This window comes from Spea bombifrons, chromosome 6, assembly GCF_027358695.1.
Source record: "Spea bombifrons isolate aSpeBom1 chromosome 6, aSpeBom1.2.pri, whole genome shotgun sequence".
Taxonomy (NCBI): domain Eukaryota; kingdom Metazoa; phylum Chordata; class Amphibia; order Anura; family Pelobatidae; genus Spea; species Spea bombifrons.
Genome location: NC_071092.1, coordinates 23536452 through 23556164, shown reverse-complemented (window position 1 = coordinate 23556164; position 19713 = coordinate 23536452). Strand labels below are relative to the sequence as shown.

The window sequence follows — 19713 nt, the reverse complement described above, 5'->3', positions numbered from 1 at the left end:
ATCTTGTTTATTAATTGTACAGCTTTGTGGAATATAATGGCGCTATATATCTATCAATAATGATAATATGTCTATTTGTTTTTATGTACACCGATAACATAATGACCATCTGCCTAATATTGTGTAGGCCCCCCTGACCGCAAGCATTATGACCACTGACAGGTGAAGGGAAAAGTGGTGAACCGGCCAAGGCTTATTGATGCACTTAAGGGAGGGGGGGGCTTGGCCCATGTGGTCAAATCCAACAGAAGAGGTACTGTAGATTAAAATGCTAAAAAAGTTCATGCTGGTTCTGATAGAGAATTGTCAGAATACACAGTGCATTGCAGTTTGTTTTGTATGGGGCTGCATAGTCATAGACCAGTCAGGGTGCACATGCTGACCCCTGTTCACTGCCAAAATCACCTACAATGGGCACGTGAGCATACGAACTAGACCACGGACCAATGGAAAAAGCTGGCCAGGTCTGATAAATCACGTTTTCTTTTACATCATGTGGATGGGTGCAGGTGCGTCACTTACCTGGTACCAGGATCCATCCATGGAGGCCCTACATCGTAAACTTACAGGACTTAAAGCATCTGTTGCTAATGTCTTGGTACCAGATATCACAGCACACCTTCAGAGGTCTTGGGGAGTCCTTGCCTCAACAGGTGAGGGCTGTTTTGGTGGCAAAAGGGAGACTTACACAATATTAGGCAGCGGGTCATCATGTTATGTATGTATATATATATATATATATTTATATATATATATATATATATACACACACACACGTGTTTTTTGGTATGGTATAGTGCAAGTGCAGACTATCTTTCGGGGTACCCTTCCCTATGGTGCTCAGGTACATGTTGGAGACGTTGCCTGAGCATGGTGCCCAGTGGAAATTTGGTTGTTGTAGCCTCCGTGATATTGAGGAATACGAGTGGTTTAAACTACTAAAATGTTGGTTTGTTGTTAATGTGTTAATGGATTTAGGGGGTATGCCCAAATTGGAAAAATAACTGGCTTGGGTTCATATTGAAATTGGCAGTGGAAGTTGAATTACATAAAATTCTAAAATATCATATTTCAGGATAACAAAATATAGCTAAGTTTGTACATTTGTGCCAGAAAAAAAAAATCGCTCCCCGGACATAACTCCCAAGTGTCTTTCCTTTCAAGAAGCTGAGAAGCACTGTGAATCAATGTGATACATTCATACACGTCAGTGATTTGGACATAACACTTTGAGTGGCCTAATTTTTTTTGTTGTTTTGCTTTAGTTATATTTAAATGACAGTATATATATATATATATATATATATATATATATATATATATATATATATATATATATTCATATTCAGACCCGGTTAAGCTATTCAAAACACATAAATATATATATATATATATACATATACACACACACAGTACGGTATATTCATACATATAATGGTAAAATGCAAAATAAATAAATCTATTGATATTGGTCACAGTATACAACATATTGCAACGTAGACACACATTAAATTGCTGTTACATTCTATAATTTTTATGGATCTTACAAACATTTGAAAAAATATATAGTTCTGGTTCCAACAGCGGTTTTATCTCAGTTGTGATGGCTCATTGGTGCCTTAAACCAGACTTCTATACCTATATAATCTAATCATATGAAAAAAATGACAGTTTACAGAATGCAATTTCTTCAAATATGAAATGTATGTCTTTCCAATTATTTCTTCTTTTTCGTCACTGTTTATAAAGGGTTTTCCAAATCAAAATAGTCACACATTGTAGCATTGGAAATTGGCTCAAGAATGTCTATAATGTGCTAATATGAAGTGATTTAGCATTGCTATAGGATTTAAACAGAACTATTCACAACCCATAGAGTATGCTGTATTAAATTGATTTGCAGGTATTGTAATCAATTACTTACCCTGCCATGACTATAAAGAAGTCCAGTCTATTCCAAGTATCTCCAAGGTAACATTTCTTTCCAAAGATACCCAAGGCCACCATTTTCACCACCATTTCCATTGCAAAGAAAATGAAGATGAAGTCATCAAACACCTGGTGTTATCCACAAGACAAGAATATGGTTAGCATACCATTAATCTCATAAGTAGATACATTTTATGAGAATTGTTATAACTTGGTTATATGAACTTGAACAGTAAAGAAATAGGTGGTTCTAAACTTATACGGACAACCATTTTACAGACATATACAGTATGTCCTGTTCTATCTACAGTATTGAATTTTACCAATTTAATACAGTATTATAAACATAATTCCTAGTATTGTTGAATGCCCAAACCCTTCCCAGAAACAATTCTTTATTCATGTTAAATTTTGCCTCATCCATAATTCTTCAGGGAAGACAATAGTCATCTGTCACAAAAGAAGGCTCTGAGAGAGGCTGCCCTGGAGGATTAAAAAAATCTTAAAGGTTTGTGTTGTTCTTATTCCTAAAGAGTTCAATTAATATTTCTTGAACAGAACTTTAAATGCATAAAAATGTGCATACAAATATGAACTTAAAAATGGATTCTTCCCAAGGTAGGTGGACCTAGATTCAAACCATGTCATGACCCTTGCAAAGGAGATGAGTTGAACATTATATTCCAATTCAATAGGTCAATCATTTAATGAGTTCATTCTATATTAGTGAGTATATAAAGCTGATTGTACTTTTATCTAATAGATATCCCGTATACCTTGTTAACATGTTTACTTACTTGAAGTATTTGGCACCGATCTGATGAACAGTCAACATCTTCACAGGGTTGGAACATTCCAAGTGTTACACAATTCAAAAGAATCACCATCATGCTCAGACACTCAAACCAGGTGAGAGAAAGTAGGTTAAGGAAAACAGGTCTCCAAACTATTCACTATCCACATGCTATTGATGCTCAGTGAGCCCCAAGATGATTTATAAAATATGGTCTTCATTACAATGACCCCAGGGTAATATCTAATAATGCTACAAGGTATTATAGATGTGTTGAGTTGATTTAACCAGTTTGCTATGTTTGATGGGCACATCTAGAATAGAACAATTAAAAACCATAACAATTGAGATATTATGGGTAGAAAGTTAATTGACAGACACAATATTTCTTACTGATTTCACACAGGAAAATTATCTTGTCAGATGCTTTAACATTTTACCCACACAATTCTGATTCCTGAGCATTGGTGAAATCCTCGTAACAGTATGATCTGAGATTTTGCAAACTTCTCATTGGTTTCCAATGATTGCAGAATATTGCAGACAGATTCACGGAGAAAGAGAAGCATTTGTGCACCCCTCTTACCTCGGCAAACTAGTTTGTAATATTCTGGCTTTATGCAAAAGGGCGGAGCCACAGCATGCACCATGGAGACAGCCTCTCCCTCATTCCTCCGATCGGGGGAGAGGAGGTTCGTGGGGGCTGATCCCTGGATAACGGAGCTGATACTGGGGTGAAGCGGACAAAGACAGAAGAACAAGAAGTAGCAAGAGAAGAAGCTGTGAAAAAGGAGACAGGGACACGGAAGCGGTAGGGAGACATTGAGCTGTGGAGAGAGTGAATAAAAGTTTAGGACAGTGAATGAAAGTCTGAGAGAGCATGAGAGAGCCCCTGGGCTTAACCGGTTGTACAGTGGTGCTGCAGTTTTTTTTTTCACATTATTTTTTCTGGAAAAACATATAATTGAGCAAATACGGTACTATAGATTATCAACACTAGCTTATATGCTAGATTTGTCTTGTAGTATTACAGCTATACATTGCTGTTGTCACTGTATTTTGCTTCAATGTGCCATATACGCCTGACAACATTGATTGGAGACAGCACAGGAGTAATGCTGAGCTTCTAGTGAAATATAGATGAACTGAGTGGAATGCTTGTTTAACAGACAATACAGCATTTGGAACTCCATATGCACCCTCGCATACATATAGGTATTGAGGAATCTAACCTAATTTTCTAATAGATTTCAGTATTAATTTGTCTTTATAAGCCAAGTCATTTACAAGAAGCCAAAAAAATATATCGTCCAAGACCGCATTTCTGGAGCAAAGCAAAGCCGACAAAGAGTTGACATTAGCCAAGATGTATCCTCCTTGGTGTAATATTGAACATGTTACCTTTAATGGCTTGAGTGTGTTCACTTGTTTCCACTTAGCCAAACATAGTCAAGAACATTGCATTATGGGAACAGAGCCAATTTACTCATTGCCTACTGCCTTCTAACGCAGAACAAGGAATAATAGAACAGATTTGAAGCGGCAAAACAACAGCGTTAATGTTACTCATTTTGAACCCGGCAGCAAAATATTAGCATCAAAGGTTTAATTAACCATACATTTGACCATTCATACATTCTTAATCAAAGCGCATCCACAGCTGAAACATTTTACAAACATATTATTAACATTTTCCTAGCAGTAGACGTTTTAGTCCACTGTACACATAATAACATATTTTAAAGGATCAGTGGAACCCTGTTTTTATATGACTCAAACAGTAGGTAGACCTGCCTAATGTAGACATCTAATCAGGAGAGGGCTGAGATAACATAGGTTTAATACAACATGCCATAAAGAAACTTACAAAAGATCCAGCCATTGGATAAATACGTTTAGGCTCTACACAGCCTGGTAGTTGAATGTGGAGTTACAAAGAAAAAAAAATTCTAGGGGGGCATTGTCCTCAATCTTAACAAATCCCAGGGGAATTAACCTTTTCCCCACCAGTGTCTTGTGGACCAAACCTACCCCAAGTAGAACACTTTAATTACATTATAAGACATACTAAAGTAAAAAACAATATGTTAACATGCACAGTAATTGTGTTATGTAGTATTGCCTATGACAGAGCTTGTAAGATAAAATACCATTAGAAATAATGATGAAAGAATATTAATAAAAACAAGATTGCATACACAATAGACAGTATCTGCGTTCTTTCAAGAGCATTCCCCAAAAGTGATCCATTTTCCTCTTGCTTATTTAAACCATTTTATTTTGCACTTCTGTATTAATCCATTTCTCCCAGTCTGACATGTTCTAAAGTCTCTTACCACCATCCATTTGAATTACAATTGCCTTTCATTATTTCCTATCCTCCTTCCTTTTTACACGCATCGTCTTTGTCTATTCAGAAATAAAATGCAATTACTGATTTCATGGTTAGTGAAAAAGACAGTACGATTCCTATTGAAAATATATTTACAAGTGGATATTAAGCTCATCTCAGTTTCACTATGATTCTACTGTGTATGACACAACTGTCCAACATGGTCCTCAAGGGCCATTTATCTGCCATGATTTTAGAATTCCTCTAATTAAACATCTGATTAACCAATTATCTTTATGCATCACTAAGCAATATGCTATATATCAACCTGAAAATCTGATGAGTTTTGGAAAAACATATTTGGACAGGCCTGGATTAGGCCACAACAATATTATATTCTTGTAATAGTCCTTTACTGTGTCCAAAATAATGTATTACACTTTCTTTTCCAAAACACATTTTATAATGCTATAAATGTAAAACAAAACATTCTATTCTACAGAGGCCTTGTCAAGGTTTTGAGAAATGTTATCGAAATATTTTATATATATATATATATATATATATATATATATATATATATATATATACTGAAGGCCTTTGCAAATATTTTCTAGGCTATTAACATAATATTATAATATATACCTTGGTCAGTGGCATATATATATATATATATTGCATGGGATATTTACAGAGAGCTACAGGGGACTATTAACACTTCATTAGATATTAAGAAGGTTTACTGTTCTTTAATACTTACATATATTATTTTAATATAAGTTGCCTGCAGCAAGCTTTCATATTTGTCGATTTAGGAATTGAGTTATTTTCACAAAAAAATATTGTTTACTTTCTCCCTTTGCACTTTATTTTTGTTTTGAATCTTATCTCAGTCATTTGTCCTTAAAATACTGTTTCATGGTGCAAGGCTGCTAAAGCACATTTTTTTAAACCTGAATTCACAAGATTCTTTTAAAATGCAATAAAGTGCGATGGATGGAAATGGCAGTTCACATACGGCATCAGGATCCTCTAGGCCAGGCCCGATTTCTGAGATCATTTGCCAAGTGTCTATTGACATTGGACTGAACGGGGATTTAGTATTCTCTCCAAAAGCTAGGGAAAGATTATTGACTCAAAATGATTTCCAGATTAGCAGAGAAAGGAAGTTGCAAGCAAGAAATGACATAGACATTTCTTTGCTACTACTAAATAGGACCCGTTTGCCACATTGAATTTAGTGATAATGGTAAACATACCAATTTTGAGGATGTTTTCACAGAAAATCAACCAAAAACTAAATAAAACTCAAGAATTGAATAATAATTTATAATAATGTTTAGTAGAGAGAAAGAAGGGGAGAAATAGAGAAGAAGCGAGAAAAGAGATGGGAGGGATGCCTTGTTAGTGATTACACGTTAGTTTAAACATCACAAGTTATAAAGAGGTAAATATAGGACTCAGAACTGGTTGTTTATTTAATGATGGCCCAAGTCCAGTCGGGACAGGTGGCAACCCCTTCTTAGAATCATCCGTTACCCAGACCAGTCCTTTAAAAAAGAAAAGCACCTCATTCGAGCGCCCCTAGGTGGTTTTTGGTTTTGTCTAGAACTAAGACTGGCCTTGACAGAAAGTATGTTTGGACATCAACAGGACACACAGACCGGTGCAAATCACAAGGCAAGGTGTTAAGTGCACCAGACAACCAATAATACTCAATCAAGTATTGTATATTGATATAAAATTATTATTTTTTAATTAAGTTACCCAGTATGAATGTTGCCCAGCATGAATGTTGCCCCCCAATTAAAGTTATTTCTAAGCAGATTTAAAGTAATTGTTTTGTATAATTTTTAAATTCAACTTTTCTCTTATATTTTTATCATTGTATAACTCGAAGATAAATATCTGCAGATATACCTTATGTTATACGGCTTTACCCTGACCAAACTAAAAACAAAAACTAAGCGAAGAAAAGAAAAAACAAATTTAAAAAAAAAAACCAATTTTACCATGTAATTAGACAATCTCATTTTTTTGTAAAGTGATGCTATGGAAAAAAATATTGAGATAGTTTATTGGAATTACAAGACGTTCAGAAGCCAGTTCTGGTGGAGGCATTTTTATATTGATCCTCATAAGAAAATAATGTGTTGCCAAATATATTTTTCTATATACAGAAATTCACTGAGCTGTGAGAGCCCACGGGGAGAGCTTATTTTGTGAAAGATACATTAAGAAAGAAGAAAATGAATTAGCATGCTGAAATATGTTTGTTTATACAGAAATAGTAAACCCTTAAGGCTCTTTATCAGGGCACCTGTGTTTTCATAGTGGTCTCACACAAACTTAGCAAAGTATTTGTATGATGAAAGTACAGTAAATAAAAGCAATTTTATCTCCAGCTGTTACTTCTAAATAATGTAACTGAAGCGTGAAATTTGTCATGTTCTGACAAGTTCTTCAGTGGCTCCTCCTGAAGAGTACATGGTCCTGAAAAGCAACATTCACATTACAGAACTATTTCAAGGTATACAGATCGACCTCCTGGCATCAAAGTCTAGGGAGAAAAGGCTGATTGAATTTTTATAATCCAACAGCAGCTGGGATGCTGTCTGTTGGCCAACCATGGCGTAATAAAAACCTTGTTTCAGAAAAATAAAATGAACCACAAAGAGAAATCAAACCATTATTAATAAAATTCACTTTATGTTTTGGGGCACATATAATTTCATTAATTTTTTAAGCCTTTTGGAGGACATTTGTCAGGTTAGGAAAGGTTTTCTTCATACATCAATTTATTGTCCTCTGTGCTAATAAACAACTGGAATCATCCTCTTAATGGCGATATCTCTGCTGATGTTTGAAATGCTGTTAAGCTGAGGCAGTTGGTAGTTTCAAGCAAAGACATTTGATTACTGTAATCTTCGGGACATAGTTTTTCAAAACAGAATAGAAAAAGAACCACTGAAGGTAGATACATTTTACCAGTATGGCATCGCTCTGAATTATGTACATCCCTCTGGATTTTATACTCCGTATATGAGCAGCTGAACATTCAGCACCACGGACAGCTCAAAGCCCATTTTCAGTCCCTATACTGTTTATGAAATGAGTAACTTCCTCAGAATAATTGTATATTTTTACATTACACAATATATATATATATAAATATATATAATATTATGTATGGTATGTTATGCATGTTTTTAAATTGTATATATAAGCTTGCTATTTCGGTATTAAAAATATGAAATATTAATATTAAAAGGTAGCCTTTGGGGAAAGCTGTCCAAAGAATATGTTAAGTTCTGTTTTTGAGTTTGTAACTGGTTTCTGCCATCAGGTGCATTGACCTGAACATCTTGTTTATTACTTGTAAAATGTAAACAGCGGTCAATATGAGACCAGTTATCTCTCAGTTTTAGTATAACTTTCAAACAACTGTACTAAAATTGTTTTATATCTACTTACAAAGGGAAAAAAAGCCAATCCAGACATTGCGCTATATGCCAAAAATATAACACTTGTAGTCATAAAAAAAAAAAATGGTAGGAAATATATAGCAGAGTTTGAAATTGAATGAACCGTGAGTATTTAAGATGGAGCTCTCCACCCTCACAATGGTGACCCATGCTGCTGCTGAGCTGGCAAGGCACCGTCATCAGGTTGTCGGTTGTATCAGAGAGTGCATGTCAGTGGTGCATGGATCACTATAAAGCAATAGGGCAGACCAGACTGCATGCTATCACCTACATAAATGTGGGTTTGAGGTCTGTTCCTTTACAGAACATGGCATCACAAGGCACTAAAGATCGTCAGGAAATTCTGATTGAATCATTACTGCCCTTTGACCAAGTTATTATCTCTACCTATGAAGGTATCTCTTATACCTTGTATCTAGCCTCTATATGTTCAGCACATTACAATAATATTTTTGTTGTGTTATTTTGTTTTATATTTTTTAGGGTTTTGAGGAAAAAATATGGTTTCTTATCTGCTGCCCTTTCACGACATCTGTTTGATTTATTTGAGTTTATTTCAAGGACTGTGCATTTTTTCTAAGATGTAAAAGACTTCAACTTTGAAAGTATTACAAAGAAAGATGAAAGAAAAAACATATTATATTATAGATAGACCTTTATCTAAGCTTTGTGTTATATACGCATAAATGCAGTGAAGCACAAGTTATAGTTGGCTCTAAAATATATATTGCCTTTGATCACATCCAGACTAAAACATTGACAATATTAGATATATATATATAAAACACAAACGGTATATAGTTTTGGATACACTCTTAGCCCCACTAGCCTGACCTAGCTATATAGTAAATGTTACAGCAGCTGGTATATAAGGAAAAAAAGAATGCAAAAGTGGGAAAAAATAAGTCTCTGTCCACATATACAGACATATGCCTGTAGTACGTCTAGCAGTTATACAGTAACAGATGGCCTTATACTTTAAGGTAGCCTTTACTTTGACCTTAACAGTATATCTACAGCAAGGTTCTGATCTATAGGGACTGAACCAAAGTAACATTTGATAATTTGATGGAAGATAAAAACCATTCAGCCCATATAGTGAGGAACTAAGGTGGAAAAGGTTTTAATGCCCTACTCGTTAGTCAACCTCCTTAAAAAAGTGTCTCTTATAGCTTATTACAAATAAATGAGGTATAAAAATCCACGAGGAGTTGTGTACGAAACAGATTCTGAAAGCAAAATCTGAAGTGGTCTTGTCACCATAGCAACAAATGGAATAAACTAATAAGCAAGAAGACCAAATTGGTTGTGATTGTGATAAGAACAGTTTTTTCAAATGCACAAGTATCATACCCATAGTTTTTAACACATCTTGGTATCTTTGAGTATATTTATATTTCTTTTGAGACCTAGCCATAGAATATACAGCTATTTATGTATTTCTACAGGATAACTAGCAACATATTTTATAAAGATAGTATATATAAAGATATAGATAAATATCATAGGAGCTTACGCTTTAATGTTACATACAGAAGAGTCATGGGGCCATACATAAAAAAGATATCTTTACATAAAACTACCATATAAACTGATATAACATATACAACTGTACAGTATATAAGTATTTCATTTTTTCTTTATGTTGGCAAAGATTCAGAATATGCAGCATCTCATTTGCATGAATAAGAGAAAAGGATTGCGGCTCTTATAAATGTAGGCTAGTGTAAGACTGCGTCAGTCTTCTATTTTCTTAAAGTTTTTCTCCCTTTCATCATTAGTTTTCACAGAAGAATCTCAATCAGTGAGTTGTTAATTCATTTCCAGTCAATCGAAAGAAGCAGAGATGAGCCATGGGTTATCTATTTGTATTAACGAGCCTAGGGGTTGCGGCAGAGAGCAGATGGCATATTGGCCAGAATAGAGTAGCCGGGGAGTAGAAAAAAAGACAGAGCACATTTGAACAGGGGTTTACATGTTGACATTTGCCTTTGAAATGTATTACCCAAATGTAACATTTTTCAAACTGGTTAGTTTGGGGAGACCTGGCTTTCTCCTGTGATACATTTACATTCTCTAACTGTGCAAATTGCTCCTGATGAGCTTCTTTGTGTTCCCTGTCAGCCCTGATTTACAGGGTCTCCCCTCACTCCTGGGAGGTATTTGCATTTCAATTTCCATTAGCTGTATTCTTTCCCTTGTGCCTTGTAGCATCCTTAGAGAAATGTTGCTCTGCTTTTGAATTGGATAACAAGCTGCATGGCGCACACTGAGCACTGCAGAGATGCTGGCATCACTCGATGGAAGAGTAATCTGCTAAAAATCCTATTGTAACTGTGCTGTGGCCATTTCTTGGCTGGAGAACAAATACAAATCCAAGTATCAACATTTACACTTCCAATTCTTCTAATCACACCACCTACACTGCTATTCTGTAATAGAATAGAACTCTCCACCTCTTGAACTACAACCATTTTAAACATTGTCAGCTCTTGGATGGCTACTAATATGCTACAATGTTACTTTATACGTAATACCACAGCACAAAAAGTACATGTTGACCATCACTGAACCATTATCTGCAGTGGAGTATTCTCGTCTAGGTTGACTAGGCCTAGAGTGCCAGTTCAATCGGAGCAACAGCCCATCTGCTGCATAACCGGGGTCAGATCGCCCTACTGGGGCCCTTGTGACCATCATATGTACATTATGGAGCACCGTATACTTATAAGATGCAACTTGCTGGGATAGGACCTAGCCTGGTGATTTGCAGTAGACAGCAGCCACAGTCAGCAGGGTGTTGGAGGATGAATATCAATAGTGCCATTAATTATCTCATAATACAACTTTATTATAAAATCATTCCGATGCAATTGCTTAAAGCTCTGGACTACAAGTACCTAATGTTCTTGATGGTAAGATCCTTTAGCTATAATCTGTGACACAATCAGTTCTTCTAATTGTGTATTTCTCTAAGGGCAACAGTCTCTAAAACAGTAAACCTGGTTGTTGATAACCCGGGAATGGTCTTGACAGTTGCTGCAGCACTACAGAGCCTATTAGCTTTCACACAGTATAAAGTTTGTACAATGCTATATAAAACAATAAATAATAATAATAATGTCCATTAAGAACTGAATACGCTCAATGGGCCATTAGTTGGACAACACCAATACAGGCTATGATGAATATACACTCACTGGCCACTTTATTAGGTACACCTTCCTAGTACCGGGTCAGACAACCTTTTGCCTTCAAAACTGCCTTCATTGTTTGTAGCATACATTCTACAAGGTGCTGGAAACATTCCTCAAGAGATTTTGGTCCATATGGGCTCGATAGCATCACGCAGTTGCTGCAGATTTGTCAACTCCACATCCATGATGCGAATCTCCCGTTCCACCACATCTCAAAGGTGCTCTATTGGATTGAGATCTGGTGACTGTGGAGGCCATTGGAGTACAGTGAACTCATGTCATGTCATGTTCAAGAAACCAGTTTGAGAGCTTTGTGACATGGTGCATTATCCTGCTGGAAGTAGCCATCAGAGAATGGGTACACTGTGGTCAAAAAGGGATGGACATGGTCAGCAACAATACTCAGGTAGGCTCAGGGTCCCAAAGTGTGTCAAGTACCACACCATTACACCACCACCACCAGCCTGAACCGTTGATACAAGGCAGGATGGATCCATACTTTCATGTTGTTTACACCAAATTCTGCCCCTGCCATCTGAATGTTGCAGCTGGAATCGAGACCTATCAGACGACGCAATGTTCTTTTAGTCTTCTATTCAATTCTGGTGAGTCTGTGCGAATTGTAGCCTCAGTTTCCTGTGACAGGAGTGTCACCCGGGGTGGTCTTCTGCTGCCGTACCCCATCTGCTTCAAGGTTCGACATGTTGTATGTTCAGAGATGGTATTCTGCATACCTTGGTTGTAACGAGTGGTTATTTGAGTTACTGTTGCCTTTCTGTCATCTCAAACCAGTCTGCCCATTCTCCTCTGACATCAAAAAGGCATTTTTGTCTACACAACTGCCGCTAACTGGATATTTTCTCTTTTGCGGACCATTCTCTGTAAACCCTAGAGATGGTTATGCGTGAAAATCCAAGTAGATCAGCAGTTCCTGAAATACTCAGACCAACCCGTCTAGTACCAACAACCATGCCACGTTCAAAGTCACTTAAATCCCCTTTCTTCCCCATTCTGATGCTCGGTTTGAACTTCAGCAAGTTGTCATGACCACACCTACATTCCTAAATGCATTGAGTTGCTGCCATGTGATTGGCTGAATCGCTATTTGTGTTAACAAGCAATATACAGGTGTACCTAATAAAGTAGCCAGTGAGTGTGTGTGTGTATATATATATATATATATATATATATATATACCACTGTGCATATACATACTACTCCTGGTTGTAATATCTTGATAAAAATATAAAAAAAATAGGACAAAAGAGACGTAGGTTTCATAACTCAAAATACAGTTAACATAAGACTCAACATTTCAAATAGAGACATTTGTTTTAGGATTGCTGTTATGGGGTACGGCTATAGAATGAATTTCTATGTGGCAGGCTGGAAGCTAATTATGTAACTGAATAAGGCATTTACAAGAAAAAAAACATTTTTATACAATTTAGAAGGCTTTAGAACTCTTTGATTTCCAGCCATGCATACGCAGAGAGCTGTATTAACACCTAGAAAAAAGGTGACTTCCCTTTTTTTAATGGGAAATGCTTGGATTATGTGGGTGCTTTACATTGGGTTCATTTAAGGTCCCAGGAATCTGAGGTCCTACACCATTAATCAGGGCTGCCCATAAACCCGAAGCAAGACTTTCAATTACATTTATTAAATATACATTGTATATCTAACATACACAAATGTGTGCTTTCAAATGTTGATCTCCATTGGACAGAATATACTTCTAAATCTAAAAAGCCACATCAGACTGAACATAATCACCTACTAAAGGCAACAAGATTTATCGAGAGCCATAATGATAGAGTAAAAATGTCATGAAACTTTTTTTGGAAGCTCTAACTTTACAAAGGTCATGTTGACCTACAAGATGCTGCAGAGGTACAATAAGTAACATCCACACTTGAAACTAGTAGAAAATGAGAAAAAGCTTAAATGCAAATAAAAAAAAAAATAAACAGGTCAGGAATATTATTTTTAAAGATGAGTCACCTTATGTGAAATAGTTACATGTAGATGTAGTGTTCTACTGCAAAACTGAAATTTATCAAAAACTGTTCTTTACTTTAATGTTAACTTGTATGGGCCCTTGTTTACGTACATGACAGTGATAACTTTACGCAGAAAAAGTTAAACATATTTACAGCTATAATTATGAAAATGTACTAATATTGAGCAAAGTTGAAGCTTATTCAGAGAGATGTCGCATGTTGGAGCTGTAATTTGATTATTTCGGTAGGGGATATACCCTATTTATATACCCTATTTATACCCTATATATACCCACTCAGTATTTAAAACATGTTCACAATTCAGAATCTCTAACTTAGAAACAGATTTTGTAAGCGGATAAAGGCCACTTGGCCCATCCAGTTTGCTCCTTGCTGCTTGCTGTTAACTTTAGTTTGGAAAAAGAATGATCCAGATTCTCAGATTTGGAAAGCTTCCAGTACAGGTTGCATTAGACACGGTGGGCTCTTACATGGCAGCCGATGCCTGCTAATTTTCTCCCTACAATGGCCCTCTTATCAGAATATTGTTTACAGCAAGATGGCAGCTGTACAAGTAGTTCAGAGTCACATGAAATTAGTTGGCCCGCAGTCCCCACCTATCAGATATTGACGGCAGCCTGTCGTGTCATTGCACACATAACACACTTGCTTTTATTCCATGCCCTGTATTGGTGCTATCAGTGTGAAAGTCTCCCTATAATGACACCATTTTTGTGCCATCAGAACTAAATATATATATATATATATACAGTATCTCACAAAAGTGAGGTCACCTCTCACATTTTTGTAAATATTTTATTATGTCTTTTCATGTGACAACAACGAAGACATGACACTCTGCTACAATGTAAAGTAGTGAGTGTACAGCCTGTATAACACTGTAAATTTGCTGTCCCCTCAAAAAAACTCAAGGCAGTGCTGGAAAATAATGGTGGGCACACAAAATATTGACACTTTGGGCCCAATTTGGACATTTCCACTTAGGGGTGTACTCACTTTTGTTGCCAAGGTTTAGACATTAATGGCCATTAGACATTAAGACATACGACATTAAATAATATATAGTATGCAGAGCATAGGATAATGCATTGTTCTACTTGCTTCTCTGTAGTATATTCATGTTGCCATTTATCTTAGCAGTACAAATTAAGATAGCTAGAAAACTTAGATTTACCACATAAAGACTGGACAGTCGTGTTGTGTTTATATCACTGGGTCCAGCTTTATCCACAATCTAACCACAAGGATCTTCGCAGCATTAAGATGATCTGGGTAAGCAATCCCATTCACTGAAAGATGTTGAATTAATTCTGCATGAACGAAGCATCTCCAGACCCCATATTGAGATATCTCCACAGGTTGCAATTATCCTGTTCAATGAGCAGAAGCCTAATCCAACCTTTGTTCCTTTCTGTTCTCTCATTTTTCTGCTCTCATTCTCAATCTAAATTGGGAGATTAGCTTCGTGGTTATTGGGATACCCAACAAACCAAACTGCATAAACAGAAAGCTTTACTAACATATATATATATAACTATATATATATTATACTATTAGGCAATATTACTATTATACTGTATACCCAGGGCATACTTGAAAATGAGAGACATCTCAATATATCCTTCCTGCTAAAATACTGTAAATAATATATAAATGGGATATGAGCACTGGTATACGCTTGTAAGCAATTAGGTTTTGAGGTTTTATGTATGTGTAACTGTATATCAGTGCATCTCAATATTTCTGTTTGTGTAACTAGCAGAGCATGTGCATGTTACTATTACTTTAGCAATGGGTACTATTTGCTATGCACTTAAAGTGGACATAGCATCATGCTTAATGTTATTGTGTATAGTATTGCGTTCATATTTATTTGTTTTGTTTAATTTTAGGTTACAGAAAGTAAGTTCTTTGATTATATATATATATATATATGTATCTATACATACAGTATGCTTATATGGTGAGCCAATACATATGCAATTATATTTCATTATGCACAGTTATTTTACGGGCACTTTTAAGATTTAGCATTTTTGATTAGCAGCTGAAACACTAAAATATTTCCATTAACCTTTTCCCTAACAAAGAATCTGTGTTTAATTATTCAGGAACATGAAAAATGCAGATTTGTGACTCTAAAAATCAGCATAAGACATTGTGTTACTCCAAATTGATGCATTACCAAAGCTCTAGCACTGATAATTTAATAAATGGAAGCAGTTTACTAAGTAACTAAGAATTTTCCTAACCAATATATCCTCTCCACTATATATTTTGTTTTACTGCTGTATCACATCAAGGACAAATAAGGATAGGCTGATTATTGGGAATTCTACAGCAATGTGGTTGGGATTCCAATTGAACTAAATCCCCCCCCTTCAAGAAAAACAGCTAAAGCTGTAAAGGACAAATATAAATGAAGTTTATATTACCTAGCCTTTAAGCTATAAAAGATGCCAATTGAGTATTGAGCGTGCAGGTTGTAAACAGATTAAGGTAAAGGCAAAATAAATGGATTGTTAAATGTTTCAAATAAACAATACCATAAATACATATTTAAAGTCAGATTATTATTATATACTACTTATATAGTACATCATATTAAGTGCTGTGGGTATATCAGCATGCAATATTTTATGTGAAGAGGAATATTTTCAAGAGAAAATTAGCAAATCCCAGCCAAATTACCCCAGTAAAATAGTGGCCCAAAGCACACTACTTGCTATTTACTGCCAGCTACAGTGGCATAGTGTGGTGGTCCATCACATTTCCATTCATATCCATGCACTTCCTCCGATGTTTTATGAAGTTCTGGGCCAGGCAATGGATTTAATCACAAATATATCCCCCTTTAATGGGCTCTTCTACAATCTTAAAGACCACCAGGACATGTACAAACACTGTATTTAACAAATCCAAAATCCCACTGTCACTGTAATTGCAAAAATCTATGAAGCTGTGCAGGAGTTATTGGATTGGAATCCAATAATTCCCTCTCTGGAGAGGTGTTCTTTGACAGCACTAACTTTATTTACCACTATAATGATTTAGAATGATTGCTCCAAGGGCAACACATAAGACAAAAAGAGGATATTTTTGTATTTGTCCTTTTCAAGCTATGCAGACATAAAACAGTGGTAAAAATGTTATGGGCTCCTCCTCTAAGCTGTAAGGAGGGAGCCTTGTCTTCATGTGTGCAAATAATTTTTAATCTAAACCGCTATCTAAGCAATATTATAAACACACGAGCACAATGTCTGGCTATAAATACTTAGCTAAAGATATCGTTATCACCGAAAAACTTGGCTGCCCCCTACATTGTTACTTCCCTTTCAAATAATTGTTTCAAACGGATCAGGTCCTCAAACATCACCGGCTCTCCAATCCAGTGTGGATGCCTCAGGAGGTCAGGTGTTGCAGCTATGGCTTCCCATACCGTCCAAATCACATATTACAAAAAATCGAACAGATAATTAGCACATTCTCTTGACCATCTTAAGGAAAGTACTCAAGGTAAGTACGATAGAGTATAAAAATAGAATCTTTATTAGTCTTCATAAAAAAGCAATATGACAACCAAAATGAAGGTAAACATCAGTGACCAAGGTGATTTTGGAATAATATTTTTCAGGGCTTAAAGGTAAGCTGTCAATGCAATTAATGCAGCAGGGTACTGAGTTGTATAGCCTGAGACACTAGTAGCAGAAAGGGAGAGGTAGTTCTGCCACGTTCCAGATCTCTTTTCAGACCTCACATAGAGTGTTGTGTATGGAGGATATTGACTCTGAAGATGAGGGCTACTAAAATGGTAAATAGTTTGCAGGATAAAAAATATCGATAAAAATTATCGGTCAAGACTAAGGGATCTCAGTATGTATATCTTAGAGGAAACAAGAGATAAGGGAGACATGATAGAAACATTTATGAAATACTTCAAGGGATTAAACAATGTACAGGAGAAGAGTTTATTTCATAGGAGGAGAAATGTTAGAACAAGACCTGTTATTTCTATACCACATCAAAATAGTAAAACTAGTTTATTTATAATCCTTCGATCCCTCCTTTTTCAAATCTTATAATTAATTCTGTATTCTTGATATTCTATGATTCTTCTTGCATTTAAAGCAGAACACTCATATTTTATTAATATTAATATCCGCATATTAGACATTTTGTATGTGTTATCTTACCTCTAACTACTAGTCAAACACCCTGACTCTTTTTCATACTGCCTGTAGTATCCAAGGCTCAGTCTTAATCACCCAGCAGGACACTCAGACTAATGGAAGTCTGTGAAGGAAGGGTCTTCATTACCAATGCCATTAAGAGTCAGCTCAGTCTAGTGTGTGTGCAGGGAAAGTCACTCAAAATATCACATGACTGACAACAATGTCAGCCTCCACAGTTATTATTGAAGTTTATGCACTAAAGAGAGATTGACCCAAAAATTGTGGATTTGACTTCATCACTCCACTAATTGTTATGAAGGGTCAAAATTTGCAAGTTTATCCATTGTTAAGGGCTTCAATGTGTAAGGAGATCAGGGGAGGGCCAGTACCCCCCACCCCAGAAGCTAACATGCGCACTTGCACACACAGACACTCTTATCCTACCACACACACACATACCCACATATGCATGAATGCTTACTCTAGTATACACATGCTCATCATAACACACACTTAAACTCGCACTAAAACAAACTCACTTTATCACATTTCACTCTATCATACATTACACCTCACTTTATCAGTAATGTGAACTCAAGGAGCTGGAACATAAATCTCCTGCAAACTCCCCCGTCAACACTCCCTTTAGTGAATAAACTCTATTAGAATAGAATGAAATACACGCGGTGTTTGTCAGTGTTAATCTACATTACAGTATACAGTTTAAGGAGAAAAATTTTCTTTGACCACTTTTTTACCAAAAATAACACCGATCATAATACCATTGTTCAGTGTATAGTAGGAATTGTACCTTCCTGTAAATGCATTTTCTCTTTGTGTGTGTGGAGGACTCTGTCAGCATGGTGCGGATATCATCAATGCCACCATGGATAGGTTTTTAAACAGCATTTACCAAGCTCATCTGACCAACTAAACATCTACTTTTCCATTAACAAGCCTGATACTATTATTTGTAAACGGGGTATCTTGATAAGTATGAAAGAAAAAAGTTATTAAATAAAGTAAAAAAAAAAAAGTTGGGAATTGTATCTTGAAAACGGAATGCCAGAGATAAGTATTGTTTATATGTTGATGAGAACTCCTCTTTAACTGCCTAAGGAAATTGGAAATTCGATTATGTTGTTATGCTGCACACACCATTATGTTCTGCAGAACGGCACAATAAAGTCAGTTTATATCATGCACCGACATTTATAGTACAACCACAAAATATCTAGCAAAATTAGCTGTAATACTTTGTCTTTTTTTACCTAGATACCTGGGGTTAGTTGACATTACGCCTGTAACTAATACTAGAGGAGACAAATAATCGGACAGACTGGATGAACCATATACCTATAGGTATGGCTTCCTGAAGAAGGTCTCTGGAGAACCAGAAGTATCCACCATGCCATTATCAGTTGTTTTGCTGCTATTTAATTGTTTGCCGATCAACATGGAAAGCTCTGTATGACCAAAAGCAGCAATGTAGACAAAAACAGTAAACATGAAATAAGCACATATATTTACTACTAACTACAATCAAATTATTTAAGTTATAACAGAAATATTCTGTATATAGTATTAAGTGGTGGCTGTTCACTACACGTGTAAGAATTTAAATGGAGCTATATGTTTGCTATTAAACATAATGGAAAATATGATGAAGGCAGGCTCCATCATCTGCCATGTTCCCGGCTGCAGGACACAAGGGCTGCAGCAGGCACTCTTTTACATTATTTCGAGTTACAAATCCCTACCAATCACGCCATTGAAATAAT

At 35.9% G+C, this 19713-nt stretch overlaps 1 protein-coding gene across 1 annotated transcript in view; it reads right to left on the bottom strand.

Annotated features, from left to right (window-relative positions):
• Positions 1–2832, bottom strand: part of LOC128500911 (voltage-dependent T-type calcium channel subunit alpha-1I-like) — a 56673-nt gene extending 53841 nt beyond the window's left edge. The window contains exons 1-2 of the mRNA XM_053470281.1: positions 2727–2832; positions 1925–2058 (exon numbers count right to left, since the gene is read on the bottom strand). Of these exons, the coding sequence (XP_053326256.1) occupies positions 1925–2058; positions 2727–2819 (227 nt within the window). The 5' untranslated portion in view covers positions 2820–2832. The remainder of the gene's footprint in view (positions 1–1924; positions 2059–2726) is intronic.
• Between the last annotated feature and the right edge of the window lie 16881 nt (positions 2833–19713).